The sequence below is a fragment of the Oncorhynchus gorbuscha genome, linkage group LG03 (assembly GCF_021184085.1).
Source record: "Oncorhynchus gorbuscha isolate QuinsamMale2020 ecotype Even-year linkage group LG03, OgorEven_v1.0, whole genome shotgun sequence".
NCBI classification, from domain to species: Eukaryota; Metazoa; Chordata; class Actinopteri; order Salmoniformes; family Salmonidae; genus Oncorhynchus; species Oncorhynchus gorbuscha.
In genome coordinates this window covers 35,306,657-35,325,189 of record NC_060175.1, presented here as the reverse complement: position 1 = coordinate 35,325,189, position 18,533 = coordinate 35,306,657, and the positions used below count along the sequence as shown (strand labels likewise).

Genomic DNA, 18,533 nt, shown 5'->3' with positions numbered 1-18,533 from the left:
AGAACATAATTACAATCTAATGGGTTTCCAATGACCAAATGTGTATACATTGCACAAAGTCCATGGTCCAAATTGAGCTGAACAGAACTCCTACAGTACACTGTGCTTGACTTTAACTTGTACACCTTGGATGTAGTTGGTGGTTCAGTATATAATAATTTCTGATCCTTGTTTTTTACATGTTTATTACTCTCATGCAACCTCACAATGCGGGTTGCACATGTATGCAAATGCTGGGCTATAGCAAAGATGTGCAACCCTGTGGGTGTCCAGGACCAGGATAGAAGAGCACTGGTCTAATGTAGCACGCTGCTAAATTAGTGTTCAGGAATGTCCCTTGACCCTCTAACAAGGTAGAGTCAGTGTGCACTGTCTGGCTCTGTGTGTGTTCACATTCCTCCATACTAGAGTCAGCACCTGTGACCCCCCCCCACATACACCCTCTCTCTTTCTCTAACATCCATTCACAGGGAAATATTGTGATGAGCCTTAAGAAACTATCATTTCTCTCTGAACCTAACACTATTTGAAACCCCGTCCTTCGTCTCTCTCTCTCTCTCTCTCTCTCTCTCTCTCTCTCTCTCTCTCTCTCTCTCTCTCTCTCTCTCTCTCTCTCTCTCTCTCTCTCTCTCTCTCTCTCTCTCTCTCTCTCTCTCTCTCTCTCTCTCTCTCTCTCTCTCTCTCTCTCTCTCTCTTGCTCTCTCTCTCTCTCTCTCTCTCTCTCTCTCTCTCTCTCTCTCTCTTGCTCTCTTTCCTTCACAAACACAATAAAGTGTCTATTATCTCTGCTTTACTGCTTTATGATGTCTGGGCCTGCTCATTGGACTGTTCACACACTATGCTACTCTCTCCAGAATCACCTGCTAGCTTTTACTGATTGTTATTTCCTGTGTGAAGCGAATTAACTAGTACATGTTAACACACTCCTAGCACATGTCTGTGTGACTCCTCACAGTCGCCAGATTTAATGCTGAACATTTATTTCAGATAATTGTGAGAGCACAGGAACACAGCACATAGACAACATGTAAAAAGTGCAAATGAACTTGACAACATGGTCTATTTACAGTACCTCATGTTAGTTAAAGTTCAATGTCCCATCAAACCCAACACAGTATATCTTGTTCTTAGAGACATATCTGTCTGTGAATCTGTGAATAAATAACTTATTGATATATATGGAAAAATATTAATGGAACAGCAACAGCAACTACAATTAAAAAACACATGTTATTATCCAGTTAGCCTCTCTTCCTTCCTCTCTCCCTCTTTCACTTTTTCTCTCTCTCTCTTTGGACATCTGGCTAAGATTTGATTAGCAAAACAGTCTCAGTTGCAATGACATTGAAAGGGAAAAGGACTGGACTCCTACAGTCCACAATTAACAAGGCCTTGTAGGTCTGCCCCAGAGACAGTCAGTCACTGTATTATATGTAGCACTAGCCTAAAGGGAATGAGAAGGAAACGTGAACAAGTTATTTATTATTCCTAGCACTAACATGTATTAGTCATAGTCAGATTTGACTGTAAGTTGTGACCTGATGTGTTACATCAAAACTACACAAAATGTGTCAGTACAACAACAACATAGGCTAGAGTTAAAAATTGAAATCCTTAAAACTGAAGAACTGTCTTTACCCATCTTTCCCCCAGTGATATGCTCCGGCACCCAAAATGCACTAAGCGTGACAGGAAGTTCACAGACGCAGTACACGCTAATGAAGGAGATGTACAGTGGCTGTGAGATCGTCATGGGTAACCTGGAGATCACCATGATGGAACACTGGAGGGACTTCACCTTTCTTCAGGTGAGGGGATGAACAGGTGGATGAATGGCAACAGGTGTGTATGTGTGTGTCTTGCACCAGGAGAATGTATCATCTACTCCAGTCAATAGAAGTCTATATATATAGTGCCAACACTAAACACACAATCAGACATGTCAGGCCACACTTCCCTCTGGGGCACAGAGAACAACACAGATATTTTATCATTGTGTGTCTCTTGTGGATGATGTCACTGTCTCCTGTACACAATGAGTCCTCTTACATTCCCCTGTGAATCCTTTATCACTGTGACGCGGCCATGGTAACTGATCACACAGCCATGGTAACTTAACACAAAACCCATGAAAACCAGTTAGTTATCTGTAAACAGAGCCATATACTGTATATGCCTCTGCCTGTAACTAGTTTATCTGTCATGGCACAGGTATAGGATCTTAATTTGAGCCAGTTTGGTACAGCAGGAAAATGATCCTGCAGCAACAGGAAGTGTAAAATATTATGTGGATTATAATTAATGGACATTTCTTTGTAGGAGTTGATACATTCAAAAGCCTTTTTAAACCTCAAATACACTACAAGTTCTCCTGCAACAGGGTGATCAAATTAAGATCCCACATCTGTACTGTAGTTACCTAATGTTACGGCTGTCATGGTAACAATTGATGAGTGAGAGAGTAAGAGGGCTGTTGTGATGTTGTAGTCAAAGTTGTTGAATTTTAGAATTAAGATGTCAGGCTACCATACAGTACATGATCCGCTACATCAGGTATTCCCAAACTGGGGCACGCGTATGCAATGCTGTCGGAGATACACCAAATAAAAATGTGATTCATATTTTAAAAAATATGTATATAAAAATATATATATAATTCTTCACATTTTCAAACAGTACATTTATATTTTCCAATGGGGCTATACATTTCGGTGAGGTTTTTTTCTCGCCTGAGTAGCCTCGTTTCACTGCCAAGAATAAAAATCAACCATCTAGTGTTCAGTGAAATAACAACACAATGTCAAATACAGGTAGCCTAGTCAAATAATAAACAGCCAATCACATTAACCGTTACTCTCTCGCGGGAAACCTTCACTCTTGCGCAGGCATTTAGAAACGAAACATGACAATTTAAAAAATAAGCCACATGAGTTTTTTGAGCGAGAATAAAGCCTTTTGAGTAGTAAGACATGTATAACAGCAACAGATACCATTAATAAGAAGGGGCTAGAAGCGTCTTATATGGTGAGCTACCAAGTCCCTAGGACAGGAAAGCCCCATACTATTGTGGAGGACTTCATTTTTCTTGTTGCCGCAGATATGGCTGGCACAATGCTTGGGGAAAAGGCCAAAAAACTATACAGACAATGCCATCAAACAACACTTCGCATACAAGCCAGTAAATGATATGCTCCTCTTTAATTTTTAAGTGCCACCACTTCACCCAAATAGCTGTACGTTTCTTTTGCCTCTGGGTCAATTAAGGAAGACATCTTCTTCTGCAAACCACTGCAAACCAGGACAACATGAGAGGATATTTTTAAAATACTGGACAGCTTTGTGACATCAAATGGACTTTGGTGGTCAAGATGTGTTGGTATCTAGACTGATGGCGCAAAAGCCATGACAGGGAGACATAGTGGAGTGGTAACTCGCATGCAAGCAGTTGCTCCCGGCGCCACTTGGGTACACTACAGCATCCACCGAGAGGCTCTTGCTGCCAAAGGAATGCCTGACAGCTTGAAAGATGTTTTGGACACTACAGTGAAAATTATTAACTTTGTTAAAGCAAGGCCCCTGAACTCTTTCTCAACCATGTAACGCTTTTACATATGACAGAAGTGCCTGGTTATCAAGGGGCAAAGTATTGACATGTTGTTTTTTTTATCAAGAGATGAGCTAAAACTTTTCTCACTGACCATAATTTTCACTTGTCTGACCGCTTGCATGATGAGAGTTTCTCACACGACTGGCCTATCTGAGTGATGTTTTTTCTCGCCTGAATGATCTGAATCTAGGATTACAGGGACTCTCCTCAATTTAATTCAATGTGCGGGACAAAATTGAGGCTCGGATTAAGAAGTTGGAGCTGTTTTCTGTCTGCATTAACAAGGACAACACACAGGTCTTTCCATCATTGTATGATTTTTTTGTGCGCAAATTAATTCAAGCTTACGCACAATGTCAAATGTGATATAGCGAAGCACCTGAGTGAGCTGGGTGCACAATTACGCAGGTACTTCCCTGAAACGGACGACACAAACAACTGGATTTGTTATCCCTGTCATGCCCTGCCTCCAGTCCACTTACCGATATCTAAACACGAGAGCCTCATCGAAATTGCAACAAGCAGTTACGGGACTATAAAAAGTTTGGGAACCACTGCGCTACATAAATGTTCTTTACTCCGCATACTAGAGGGATACTTGCATGCAGGCTTTTTTTCCCAGCCCAGTTCTAACACACCTGATTGAGCAAATCAAGGTCTTGATGTGTAGTTGATTCAATTGAATCAGGTGACAAATGCCTGCTCACACTGCAGCTCTCCAAGATCAACAATGAGGAACATCTCAGTATCCTGTTTCCGTCTACAGTTCACCTTTTTCTTTCCGCTTTCTCTTTTCCTCTTTCCTTCTTCCCTGACCTCTTCTCCCCCATAGTCTATTAGAGAAGTGACGGGCTACATCCTCATTGCCATTAACCAGTTCAGCCGGCTCCCGCTGGACCAGCTCCGTGTCATAAGAGGCACCACTCTGTACGAGGATCGCTTTGCTCTGGCTGTCCTCGTCAACTACCAAAAGGACGGCCAACACGGACTGAAGGAGCTGGGCCTCACACACCTCACAGGTACGCACGCACGCACGCACGCACGCACGCACGCACGCACGCACGCACGCACGCACACACACACACACACACACACACACACACACACACACACACACACACACATTTTTTTATTGTGATGAAGATAAGTCTTTAAGTGATACACATCATCATCATGAACAGCAACATGGTTATCATGGTCCACATGCCAACTACCATATGAACTTCAGTAGCAGGATTGGGGTTAATTCCAGTCAATCCAGGAAGTACAATGAAATTCAAATTTCAATTCCCAACTGTAGCATGAGAGATGAGAGGAGGCACTGCGGAGAGAGAAATACAAATTTGTGACCGTTTTGATTTGGTTACTCACCAACGTGTTCTGGTCTGTTAAACTAATTGTTCGTCTTCCTTTGTGTGTGTGTGTATGTGTGTGTGTGTTCCAAAGAGATACTGGAGGGAGGGGTGCAGATCATTCAGAATAAGTTCCTGAGCTATACCCCTCAGGTGAACTGGTTGGACATAGTGAAGGATGGAGACTCTGAAGTCATCATCAACGAGAACGGGCCTGAACGTGAGTATAGCAGGAGGTAGATGGTAGTACATGACATGTATTCAGATTAGTGCTAGGACTGCTACTATATACACTACTGTTCAAAAGTTTGGGGTCACTTAAAAATGTCCTTGTTTTTGAAAGAAAATACAGTGTAGTCATTGTTAATGTTGTAAATAACTATTGTTGCTGGAAATGGCAGATTATTTTATGGAATATCTATATAGGCATACAGAGGCCCATTATCAGCAACCATCACTCCTGTGTTCCAATGGCACGTTGTGTTAGCTAATCCAAGTTTATCATTTTAAAAGACTAATTGATCGTTAGAAAACCATTTTTCAATTATGTTAGCACAGCTGAAAACTGTTGTGCTGATTAAAGAAGCAATAAAACTGGCCTTCTTTAGACTAGTTGAGTATCTGTAGCATCAGCATTTGTGGGTTCGATTACAGGCTCAAAATGGCCAGAAACAATGAACTTTCTTCTGAAACACGTCAGTCTATTCTTGTTCTGAGAAATGAAGGCTATTCCATGCAAGAAATTGCCAAGAAACTGAAGATCTGGTACAAAGCTGTGTACTACTCACTGCACAGAACAGCGCAAACTGACTCTAACCAGAATAGAAAGAGGAGTGGGAGACCCCGGTGCACAACTGAGCAAGAGGACTAGTACATCAGAGTGTCTAGGTTGAGAAACAGACACCTCACAAGTCCTCAACTGGCAGCTTCATTATATAGTAACCGTAAAACACCAGTCTCAATGTCAACAGTGAAGAGGCGACTCCGGGATGCTGGCCGTCTTCTATGTTTTTGTGTGATGTAGTTTCTACATTTTCTAAAATGTCTAACATGTTTTTCAGAGCCGTGTGATGAGGCATGCGGCGGTCCATGTTGGGGGCCCAGGAATGACACCTGCCAGAGCTGTGAGTCACTTTTGACCCCTGGCTCTCATTTTCTGACAACACTAGATAGCTTCGCTTCCTACAACCCAGCTCAGTCAGTTTGCTTGGCTCAAAGTTCTCTCTATCTATCTCTCTGCCCCCCCAGTGACGAAGACAGTGTGTGCCCCTCAGTGTAATGGCCGCTGCTTTGGGAGGAGTCCTAGTGAATGCTGTCATATGGAGTGTGCAGGAGGTTGCACCGGACCCCTGGACACCGACTGCTTTGTGAGTTTGCTATACACACAAACACACCGCAAAGAAGTCTTAAAAGTAGCTGTGATAGTCATTGCATAGAAATTTGTGGGTTAAAACTATACTACTAAGCAATGCATACAGTATCATATAACTGTGTTTTTTCTCTATCCAGGCCTGCCGTAACTTCAACAACTCAGGCTCCTGTGTGCCCCAGTGTCCCCAGACTCTCATCTACAACAAGCACACCTTCAAACTGGAGCCCAACCCCAGCGCCAAGTACCAGTACAGTTCCATCTGTGTGGCCCAGTGCCCCAGTGAGTCCACACACAGCATGCTCTCCCCACTTCTCCTCACCAGTCAACTCCTGGTCATGACCATCATGTCTCACTCATTATCCTCATTCAATCTATCAATTTTCTAGCAGGGTCCAATCTTCCTGTGGATTTCCCTGTGGATTGTAATGATTTGGTTTTCTCCCTTTACCTGTCCCTCTGCCCCACTCTTTCTCTCTCACATTACATTCCTCCTCAGCTAATTTTGTGGTGGACGGGAGCTCGTGTGTGAGCAGCTGCCCTTCTTATAAGACGGAGATGGAGAAGAAAGGAGTGAAGAGGTGTGAGCCCTGTGGAGGCCTCTGTCCCAAAGGTACCCGGCTGTCCAGTGCCCACACATACACCCTTCAACTATCATTGCTTTATAGAGAGTCTTCTACTCCAGCAACCTGCCCTTTTCTCTTCTCCTTTCTCCTCTCCTCAAATCTCTAGCTTGTCAAGGAACAGGCACAGCCTCCAGGCAGACAGTGGACTCTCAGAACATTGACAGTTTCATCAACTGCACCAAGATCCAGGGTAGCCTTCACTTCCTGGTCACCGGGATTAAAGGGTGAGTGACAGCAGCAATATTCTATCACAATGGCATGGCATGGGGTAGTCTAGCTGCCTCTGGAGCACATGTATGATGTATTGCTACCAGCTCAGGTTCCAATCTGGCCCAATGTTTTTACAGCACTCTCTCTCCTACCTTTCAGCTCTATCTCTTTCTATCCAATAAACATACAAAATACTTAAATATATACAGTACCAGTAAATCTACTCATTCAAAGTTTTTTATTTATTTTTACTATTTTCTACAATGTAGAATAGTAGTGAAGACATCAAAACAATGAAATAACACATGGAATCATGTAGTAACCAAAAAAGTGTTAAATTGCCTTGATGACAGCTTTGCACACTCTTGGCATTCTCTCAACCAACTTCATGAGGTAGTTATTTGGAATATAATATATATAATAATATATGCCATTTAGCAGACGCTTTTATCCAAAGCGACTTACAGTCATGTGTGCATACATTCTACGTATGGGTGGTCCCAGGAATCGAACCCACTACCCTGGCGTTACAAGCGCCATGCTCTACCAACTGAGCTACAGAAGGACCACACATTTCAATTAACAGGTGTGCCTTGTTATTAAAAGTTAATTTGTGGAATTTCTTTCCTTCTTCATGCATTTGAGGCAAACAAATAAAAATCAAATCCAATTGTATGTGTCACATGCACCGAATACAACAGGCACAGTGAAATGCTTACCTACAAGACCTTAACCGGGCAATGCAGTTGTAAGAAAATTCCCGAAGAATAACTAATAATTAAAGAGCAGCAGTAAATAACAATAGTAGGGCTATATACAGGGGTACAGGTACAGAGTCAATGTGCAGGGACACCGGTGTCGAGGTAACTAAGTTAATCTGTACATGTAGGTAAAGTTATTAAAGTGACTAGATAATAACTGAAAGTAGCAGCAGCATAGAGGGTGGGGGCAATGCAAATAGCCTGGGTAGCCATTTGATTAATGTTCAGGCTTGGGGGTAGAAGCTGTTTAGAAGCTTCTTGGACCTAGACTTGGTGCTCCGGTACTGCTTGCCGTGCGGTAGCAAAGAGAAAAGTCTATGACTAGGGAGGCTGGAGTCTTTGACAATTTTTAGGGCCTTCCTCTGACACCGCCTGGTATAGAGATCCTGGATGGCAGAAAGCTTGGCCCCTGTGATGTACTGGGCCATACGCACTACCCTTTGTAGGGCCTTGCGGTTGGAGGCCGAGCAGTTACCATACCAGGCAATGATGCATTCCATCAGAATGCTCTCGATGGTGCAGCTGTAAAACCTTTTGAGGATCTGAGGACCCATTCCAAATCTTTTCAGTCTCCTGAGGGGGAATAGGTTTTGTCGTTCCCTCTTCACGACTGTCTTGGTGTGCTTGGACCATGTTAGTTTGTTGGTGATGTGGACGCCAAGGAACTTGACGCTCGCAACCTGCTTCACTACAGCCCCGTCGATGATAATGGGGATGTGTTAGGTCCTCCTTTTCCTGTAGTACACAATCATCTCTTTTGTCTGGATCATATTTAGGGAGAGGTTGTTGTCCTTGCACCACATGGTCAGGTCTCTGACCTCCTCCCTATAGGCTGTCTCATCATTGTCGGTGATCCGGCCTACCACTGTTGTGTCATCTGCATACTTAATGATGGTGTTGGAGTCAAGTCCACGATCCAGTTGCAGAGGGAGGTGTTTAGTCCCAGGGTCCTTGGCTTAGTGATGAGCTTTGACGGCACTATGGTGTTGACTGCTAAGTTGTAGTCAATGAATAGCGTTATCACATAGGTGTTCCTTTTGTCCAGGTCGGAAAGGGCAGTGTAGAGTGCAATAGAGATTGCATCATCTGTGGATCTGTTGGGGCGGTATGCAAATTGGAGTCGGTCTAGGGTTTCTGGGATTAATTGTCATGTTTTGTCTTATATTGTCTTGTCATTTTGCTTTTCCTTCTGTTCGTTTTCCCCCTGCTGGTCTTTTTAGGTTCGTTCCCCTTTTTCTCTCTCCCTTCCTCTCTCTCTTCTCTCTATCGTTCCTGCTCCCAGCTGTTCCTATTCCCCTAATCAATCATTTAGTCTTCCCACACCTGTTCCCTATCTTTTCCCCTGATTAGAGTCCCTATTTCTCCCCTTGTTTTCCGTTTCTGTCCTGTCGGATCCTTGTATATTGTTCACCGTGCTGTGTCTTTGTATCGCCCTGTCGTGTCGTGTTTCCCTCAGATGCTGCGTGGTGAGCAGGTGTCTGAGTCTGCTACGGTCAAGTGCCTTCCCGAGGCAACCTGCAGTTTATTACCGAGTCTCCAGTCAGTTCTCGTGATTACGAGTGAAATTGTTTTTTTGCTTTATTTACCGCTCCGATTTGTCTAGGAGTATTGCTATTTCCTTAAACTGGATTAAAGACTCTGTTTTCGCCAAGTCGCTTTTGGGTCCTCATTCACCTGCATAACAGAAGGATCCGACCAAAGAATGGACCCAGCGACTACAGACGCTCGTACACTGCCGTCGAGATCCAAAGAGCCATGCTCGGCAGACACGAGCAGGAATTGTCTGCTGCTCGTCATGCCATGGAGAACCTGGCCGCTCAGGTTTCCGACCTCTCTGGACAGTTCCAGAGTCTTCGTCTCGTGCCACCTGTTACTTCCTGGTCTGTCGAGCCTCCGGAACCTAGGGTTAATAACCCACCTTGCTACGCCGGGCAGCCCAAGGAGTGCCGCTCCTTTCTCACCCAGTGTGATATTGTGTTCTCTCTCCAACCCAACACATACTCTAGAGAGAGAGCTCGGGTTGCTTACGTCATTTCACTCCTTACTGGCCGGGCTCGAGAGTGGGGCACAGCTATCTGGGAGGCAAGGGCTGATTGTTCAAACAATTACCAGAACTTTAAAGAGGAGATGATTCGGGTTTTTGACCGTTCAGTTTTTGGTAGGGAGGCTTCTAGGGCCCTGGCTTCCCTATGCCAAGGTGATCGATCCATAACGGATTACTCTATAGAGTTTCGCACTCTTGCTGCCTCTAGTGACTGGAACGAGCCGGCGCTGCTCGCTCGTTTTCTGGAGGGACTCCACGCAGTGGTCAAAGATGAGATTCTCTCCCGGGAGGTTCCTTCCAGTGTGGACTCTTTGATTGCTCTCGCCATCCGCATAGAACGACGGGTAGATCTTCGTCACCAAGCTCGTGGAAGAGAGCTCGCGTCAACGGTGTTTCCCTGCTCCGCATCGCAACCATCTCCCTCCTCTGGCTCAGAGACTGAGCCCATGCAGCTGGGAGGTATTCGCATCTCGACTAAGGAGAGGGAACGGAGGATCACCAACCGCCTGTGTCTCTATTGCGGATTTGATGGACATTTTGTCAATTCATGTCCAGTAAAAGCCAGAGCTCATCAGTAAGCGGAGGGCTACTGGTGAGCGCTACTACTCAGGTCTCTCCATCTAGATCCTGTACTACTATGTCGGTCCATCTACGCTGGACCGGTTCGGGTGCTACATGCAGTGCCTTGATAGACTCTGGGGCTGAGGGTTGTTTCATGGATGAAGCATGGGCTCGGAAACATGACATTCCTTTCAGACAGTTAGACAAGCCTACGCCCATGTTCGCCTTAGATGGTAGTCATCTTCCCAGTATCAGATTTGAGACACTACCTTTAACCCTCACAGTATCTGGTAACCACAGTGAGACTATTTCTTTTTTGATTTTTCGTTCACCTTTTACACCTGTTGTTTTGGGTCATCCCTGGCTAGTATGTCATAATCCTTCTATTAATTGGTCTAGTAATTCTATCCTATCCTGGAACGTTTCTTGTCATGTGAAGTGTTTAATGTCTGCCATCCCTCCCATTTCTTCTGTCCCCACTTCTCAGGAGGAACCTGGCGATTTGACAGGAGTGCCGGAGGAATATCATGATCTGCGCACGGTCTTCAGTCGGTCCCGAGCCAACTCCCTTCCTCCTCACCGGTCGTATGATTGTAGTATTGATCTCCTTCCGGGGACCACTCCTCCTCGGGGTAGACTATACTCTCTGTCGGCTCCCGAACGTAAGGCTCTCGAGGATTATTTGTCTGTGTCTCTTGACGCCGGTACCATAGTGCCTTCTTCCTCTCCGGCCGGGGCGGGGTTTTTTTTTAAGAAGAAGGACGGTACTCTGCGCCCCTGCGTGGATTATCGAGGCTGAATGACATAACGGTTAAGAATCGTTATCCGCTTCCCCTTATGTCATCAGCCTTCGAGATTCTGCAGGGAGCCAGGTGCTTTACTAAGTTGGACCTTCGTAACGCTTACCATCTCGTGCGCATCAGAGAGGGGGACGAGTGGAAAACGGCGTTTAACACTCCGTTAGGGCATTTTGAGTACCGGGTTCTGCCGTTTGGTCTCGCCAATGCACCAGCTGTTTTTCAGGCATTAGTTAATGATGTTCTGAGAGACATGCTGAACATCTTTGTTTTTGTCTACCTTGACGATATCCTGATTTTTTTCACCGTCACTCGAGATTCATGTTCAGCACGTTCGACGTGTTCTCCAGCGCCTTTTAGAGAATTGTCTCTACGTAAAGGCTGAGAAGTGCTCTTTTCATGTCTCCTCCGTTACTTTTCTTGGTTCCGTTATTTCCGCTGAAGGCATTCAGATGGATTCCGCTAAGGTCCAAGCTGTCAGTGATTGGCCCGTTCCAAGGTCACGTGTCGAGTTGCAGCGCTTTCTAGGTTTCGCTAATTTCTATCGGCGTTTCATTCGTAATTTCGGTCAAGTTGCTGCCCCTCTCACAGCTCTTACTTCTGTCAAGACGTGTTTTAAGTGGTCCGGTTCCGCCCAGGGAGCTTTTGATCTTCTAAAAGAACGTTTTACGTCCGCTCCTATCCTCGTTACTCCTGACGTCACTAGACAATTCATTGTCGAGGTTGACGCTTCAGAGGTAGGCGTGGGAGCCATTCTATCCCAGCGCTTCCAGTCTGACGATAAGGTTCATCCTTGCGCTTATTTTTCTCATCGCCTGTCGCCATCTGAACGCAACTATGATGTGGGTAACCGCGAACTGCTCGCCATCCGCTTAGCCCTAGGCGAATGGCGACAGTGGTTGGAGGGGGCGACCGTTCCTTTTGTCATTTGGACAGACCATAAGAACCTTGAGTACATCCGTTCTGCCAAACGACTTAATGCTCGTCAAGCTCGTTGGGCGTTATTTTTCGCTCGTTTCGAGTTTGTGATTTCTTACCGTCCGGGTAGCAAGAACACCAAGCCTGATGCCTTATCCCGTCTTTTTAGTTCTTCTGTGGCTTCTACTGATCCCGAGGGGATTCTTCCTTATGGGCGTGTTGTCGGGTTGACAGTCTGGGGAATTGAAAGACAGGTTAAGCAAGCACTCACGCACACTGCGTCGCCGCGCGCTTGTCCTAGTAACCTTCTTTTCGTTCCTGTTTCCACTCGTCTGGCTGTTCTTCAGTGGGCTCACTCTGCCAAGTTAGCTGGTCATCCCGGTGTTCGAGGCACTCTTGCTTCTATTCGCCAGCGCTTTTGGTGGCCGACTCAGGAGCGTGACACGCGCCGTTTCGTGGCTGCTTGTTCGGACTGCGCGCAGACTAAGTCAGGTAACTCTCCTCCTGCCGGTCGTCTCAGACCGCTCCCCATTCCTTCTCGACCATGGTCTCACATCGCCCTAGACTTCATTACCGGTCTGCCTTTGTCTGCGGGGAAGACTGTGATTCTTACGGTTGTCGATAGGTTCTCTAAGGCGGCACATTTCATTCCTCTTGCTAAACTTCCTTCCGCTAAGGAGACGGCACAAATCATCATCGAGAATGTGTTCAGAATTCATGGCCTCCCGTTAGACGCCGTTTCAGACAGAGGTCCGCAATTCACGTCACAGTTTTGGAGGGAGTTCTGTCGTTTGATTGGTGCGTCCGTCAGTCTCTCTTCCGGGTTTCATCCCCAGTCTAACGGTCAAGCAGAGGGCCAATCAGACGATTGGTCGCATACTACGCAGCCTTTCTTTCAGAAACCCTGCGTCTTGGGCAGAACAGCTCCCCTGGGCAGAATACGCTCACAACTCGCTTCCTTCGTCTGCTACCGGGTTATCTCCGTTTCAGAGTAGTCTGGGTTACCAGCCTCCTCTGTTCTCATCCCAGCTTGCCGAGTCCAGCGTTCCCTCCGCTCAAGCGTTTGTCCAACATTGTGAGCGCACCTGGAGGAGGGTGAGGTCTGCACTTTGCCGTTACAGGGCACAGACTGTGAGAGCCGCCAATAAACGTAGGATTAAGAGTCCAAGGTATTGTTGCGGCCAGAGAGTGTGGCTTTCCACTCGCAACCTTCCTCTTACGACAGCTTCTCGTAAGTTGACTCCGCGGTTCATTGGTCCGTTCCGTGTCTCCCAGGTCGTCAATCCTGTCGCTGTGCGACTGCTTCTTCCGCGACATCTTCGTCGCGTCCATCCTGTCTTCCATGTCTCCTGTGTCAAGCCCTTTCTTCGCACCCCGTTCGTCTTCCCTCCCCCTCCCGTCCTTGTCGAGAGCGCACCTATTTACAAGGTACGTAGGATCATGGACATGCATTCTCGGGGACGGGGTCACCAATACTTAGTGGATTGGGAGGGTTACGGTCCCGAGGAGAGGAGTTTGGTTCCGTCTCGGGACGTGCTGGACCGTTCACTGATTGATGATTTCCTCCGTTGCCGCCAGGATTCCTCCTCGAGTGCGCCAGGAGGCGCTCGGTGAGTGGGGGGTACTGTCATGTTTTGTCTTATATTGTCTTGTCATTTTGCTTTTCCTTCTGTTCGTTTTCCCCTGCTGGTCTTTTTAGGTTCGTTCCCCTTTTTCTCTCTCCCTTCCTCTCTCTCTTCTCTCTATCGTTCCGTTCCTGCTCCCAGCTGTTCCTATTCCCCTAATCAATCATTTAGTCTTCCCACACCTGTTCCCTATCTTTTCCCCTGATTAGAGTCCCTATTTCTCCCCTTGTTTTCCGTTTCTGTCCTGTCGGATCCTTGTATATTGTTCACCGTGCTGTGTCTTTGTATCGTCGTGTCGTGTTTCCCTCAGATGCTGCGTGGTGAGCAGGTGTCTGAGTCTGCTACGGTCAAGTGCCTTCCCGAGGCAACCTGCAGTTTATTACCGAGTCTCCAGTCAGTTCTCGTGATTACGAGTGAAATTGTTTTTTTGCTTTATTTACCGCTCCGATTTGTCTAGGAGTATTGCTATTTCCTTAAACTGGATTAAAGACTCTGTTTTCGCCAAGTCGCTTTTGGGTCCTCATTCACCTGCATAACATTAATGGTGTTGATGTGAGCTATGAGCATCCTTTTAAAGCATTTCATGGTTACAGACGTGCATACTATGGGTCGGTAGTCATTTAAGCAGGCTACCTTTGTTTTCTTGGGACACAGGGACTATGGTGGTCTACTTGAAACATGTTGGTATTACAGACTCAGGCAGGGAGAGGTTGAAAATGTCAGTGAAGACACTTGCCAGTTGGTCAGCGCATGCTCGGGGTACCTGTCCTGGTAATCCGTCTAGCCCTGCGCTCTTGTGAATGTTGACCTGTTTAAAGGTCTTACTCACATCGGCTGAGGAGAGCGGGATCACACAGTAGTCTGGAAAAACTGATGCTCTCATTCATGTTATTCAGCTCGTCTGGTAGACTCGTATCACTTGGCAGCTCTCGGCTGTGCTTCCCTTTGTAGTCTGTAATAGTTTGCGTCGGAGCCGGTGTAGAACGATTCAATCTTAGTCCTGTATTGAAGTTTTGCCTGTTTGATGGTTCGTCAGAGGGCATAGCAGGATTTCTTATAAGCTTCCAGGTTAGAGTCCCGCTCCTTGAAAGCGGCAACTCTACCCTTTAGCTCAGTGCAAATGTTGCCTTTAAGCCATGGCTTCTGATTGGGGTATGTACTTACAGTCACTGTGGGGACGACTCCATCGATACACTTATTGATGAAGCCAGTGACTGATGTGGTGTACTCCGCAAAACAGTCCTGTAGTTTAGTATCTGCTTAATTTGACCACTTTTTTAAAGACAAAGTCACTGGTGCTGCCTGCTTTTATTTTTGCTTGAAAGCAGGAATCAGGAGGATAGAATTATGGTCAGATTTGCCAAATGGAGGGCGAGGGAGAGCTTTGCACTCTGTGTGGAGTAAAGGAGTTGTTTTCCCTCTGGTTGCACATTTAAAATGCTGATAGAAATTAGGTAAAACTGATTTAAGTTTCACTGTATTAAAGTCCCTGGCCATTAGGAGTGCCACCTTTGGATGAGCGTTTTCGTGTTTGCTTATGGCGGTATACTACAACGGTTCAGGTAAGACCCAAATTCAGACTGTGTTGAAGTAACAATGTTTATTACAGCAACAGGGGCAGGCAAACAACAGGTCAAGGACGGCAGGGGCTGACAATCCAGAGTGGTGGGTCAAAAATACAGAACGGCAGGCAGGCTCATGGTCAGGTCAGGCATAGGTCGGTAATCCAGAGGGGCTATAGCGGTGTGCCAGCACATCCAGCTTAACATCCTTGGGTACCGGTGGGTGTTGCGGAAGCAAAGTGGCCCGGGCCTTACTGAATCCTCCCGGAGGTCCTGATACACCGCGGGAATGGCGGAGATGTCCGGGGCAGAACGGGCTCCAGCCCACAATGGCACCAATAGACAGTCAATCGAGGGATTGTGTCACTGGAGCCAAGAGAATCCCAATAACAAAGGAACCTGCTGAGAATCAATTAGCAGGAATTGGATCGTCTCGCTGTGGTTCCCGACACTCGTAGGTTGATGGAGGTGGTATGGTGGGTGACCCGGCCTATAGAACGCCCGTCTAGCGCTCTAACATTCATGGGAAAGAGAGGGGTTGAGTGGGGATGCCCAGCTCGGACGCCAGGGAAATGTCCGTAAGACTCATACCCCCCCCCCCCCCACAGCAGGGTGGCATGGAGAGGGGGGAGATTAGGGGGGAGAAGCTAAATTGTCTTAGGACCCACCAGAGTACTCATCCCTACCAATTAGCTAGGTCTTTTGAAGGGACAGACAGACACATAATGGTTGGCAGTACCACAATACAGACTCTGGGTAATAAGTCTGCATACGCGTTCGGCTGGAGACAGCCTAGCCCTGCCGAGTTGCTTTGGCTTGGGAAGAGGTAAACTGGCAGTCTGGGACGTAGACGCCGGGGACTTCCTGAGTCCATCAGATGCAAGGTGGGATCCTTGCGTGAGAGATTGGGACAGCAATCAGACCTCTTCTCCCTCCTACGTTCCCATAGCCATCCATCGAGCCGGATGGTCAATGAGTGAGTCGAGATCCATCAATAGTTCCCGGGCTGCAAGCTCGTCATTTACTTCCTCCGATATTCCGTGCAGGAAAGTGTCGAACAGCGCTTCCGGGTTCCAGGCACCCTCCGCTGCTAGCGTGTGGAAATCCACCGCATAGTCAGCCACACTGAGGGAGTCCTGCCAAAGCTGGAGTAACCTCTGGGCAGCTGCTCCCCTTGACACCGGCGCCTCAAACTTTTGTCACCTCCGACCACGAATACCTCCAGACTGAGGCAGATGGTGGATTGTTGCTCCCACACCAACGTGACCCAGGTGAGTGCCTCCTCGGACACCAGCGTAATGATGTACGCTATCCTCGAGCGGTCCAAGGGGAACGAAGAAGGCTGCAGCTTGAAAACAAGGGAGCACTGGGACAGAAAGGCCCAGCAGGTTCTGGAATCTCCATCGTAGGGCTCCGGGGGTGGTAAGTGGGGTTCCCGGGAAACCGGGGTGAGGGTGCTGCTACCAGCTGGGGTACCAGGCGTCCAAAGCTAGGTCGTGACTTTCAGCCACGGCCTGAAACCCTTCCATCAGACCGCGAAGCAACTCCTTATGCCTGCCAATGGTGGCTCCTTGGGAGAAGATGATATTGCAGAGCTGGTCCAAGTCTGCTGGTTAAGTCATGGCCAGTTCGTACTATAACATTTCAGGTAAGACCGGAATGTAGACTGTGTTGAAGTAACAATGTTTATTACAGTAACGGGCAGGCAAACGACAGTGCAAGGCAGGCAGGGTTCGATAATCCAGAGTGGTGGGGCAAAGGTACAGGATGGCAGGCAGGCTCAGGGTCAGGAAGAGGTCGGTAATCTAGAGTAGGGGCAAAGGTACAGGACGGCAAGCAGGGTAAGGGACAGGCAGAATAGTCAAGCAGGTGGACAGGCAAGGATCAGAACCAGGAGGGCGAGAAAAAGAGAGACTGGGGAAAAACGCTGGTTGACTTGACAAACAAGACGAACTGGCAACAGAGAACACAGATATAAATGCAAAGAGGATAATGGGGAAGATGTGCGACACCTGGAGGGGTTGTGGAGACAATCACAAGGACCGATGAAACAGATCGGGGCGTGACATACAGCTCATTGAGTGAGCTTTTAGTGCCCGCATCAGTCTGTGGTGGTATGCAGACAGCTATGAAAAATACAGATGACAACTCTCTAGGTAGATGGTGTGGTGTACAGCTTATCATGAGATACTCTACCTCAGGCGGGCAAAACCTCGAGACTTCCTTAGATATCGTGCACCAGCTGTTGTTTACAAATATGCATAGGTTCCCACTCTGTGTCTTACCAGAGGCTGCTGTGTTATTCTGCCGATAGTGTATAACCTGCAAGCTGTATGTTATTAATGTCGTCGTTCAGCCACGACTCTGTGAAACGTAAGATATTACAGTTTTTAATGTCCCGTTGGTAGGATATACTTGCTTTCAGTTCATCCCAATGATTTTCCAGCGATTGAACGTTGGCTAGCAGTACGGATGGCAAAGGCAGATTAGCATGATCCTCACAAGGCACCCCGATCTCTTTCCACAAAATATCAGTTTCTATTTCCAGCGAAGGACAGGAATGAGGGCGTTTGGAGTATATCCTTCCCATCCGACTCATTAAATTCATTGTCCAATTCGAGGTGAGTAATCGCTGTTCTGATGTCCAGAAACTATTTTCTGTCATAAGAGAAGGTAAGGTGGCAGCAACATTATGTATGTACAAAATAATTCACAAACAACACGGGAACAAAAATAATAATTGCACAGTTGGTTAAGAGCCAATAAAAGGGCAGCCATCCCCTCCGGGACATGTGGGAACACCTTCAAGACAGTTGGAAAAACATTCCAGGTGAAGCTGGTTGAGAGAATTCCAAGAGTGTGCAAAGCTGTCATTAAGGCAAATATTAAATATATTTTCATTTGTTTTAACACTTTTTTGGTTTCTACATGATTCCATGTGTTATGTCATAGTTTTGATTCTACAATGTAGAAAACAGTAAAAAATAAAGAAAAACCTTGGAATGAGTAGATGTGTCCTAACTTTTGACTGCTGCTGTATACATATGCAAAATGGCACAGTAATGTCAACTTGATGTGTTCACCTTTCAATGGACCTCACT

The 18,533-nt window shown here is 46.6% G+C and overlaps 1 protein-coding gene across 1 annotated transcript in view; it reads left to right on the top strand.

Moving 5' to 3' along the window:
• Positions 1-18,533, top strand: part of LOC124031275 (receptor tyrosine-protein kinase erbB-3-like) — a 64,048-nt gene that overhangs the window by 13,924 nt on the left and 31,591 nt on the right. The window contains exons 2-9 of the mRNA XM_046342337.1: positions 1,654-1,808; positions 4,440-4,626; positions 5,054-5,179; positions 6,021-6,083; positions 6,208-6,326; positions 6,469-6,610; positions 6,828-6,941; positions 7,061-7,178. Coding sequence (XP_046198293.1) covers positions 1,654-1,808; positions 4,440-4,626; positions 5,054-5,179; positions 6,021-6,083; positions 6,208-6,326; positions 6,469-6,610; positions 6,828-6,941; positions 7,061-7,178 — 1,024 coding nt within the window. The remainder of the gene's footprint in view (positions 1-1,653; positions 1,809-4,439; positions 4,627-5,053; positions 5,180-6,020; positions 6,084-6,207; positions 6,327-6,468; positions 6,611-6,827; positions 6,942-7,060; positions 7,179-18,533) is intronic.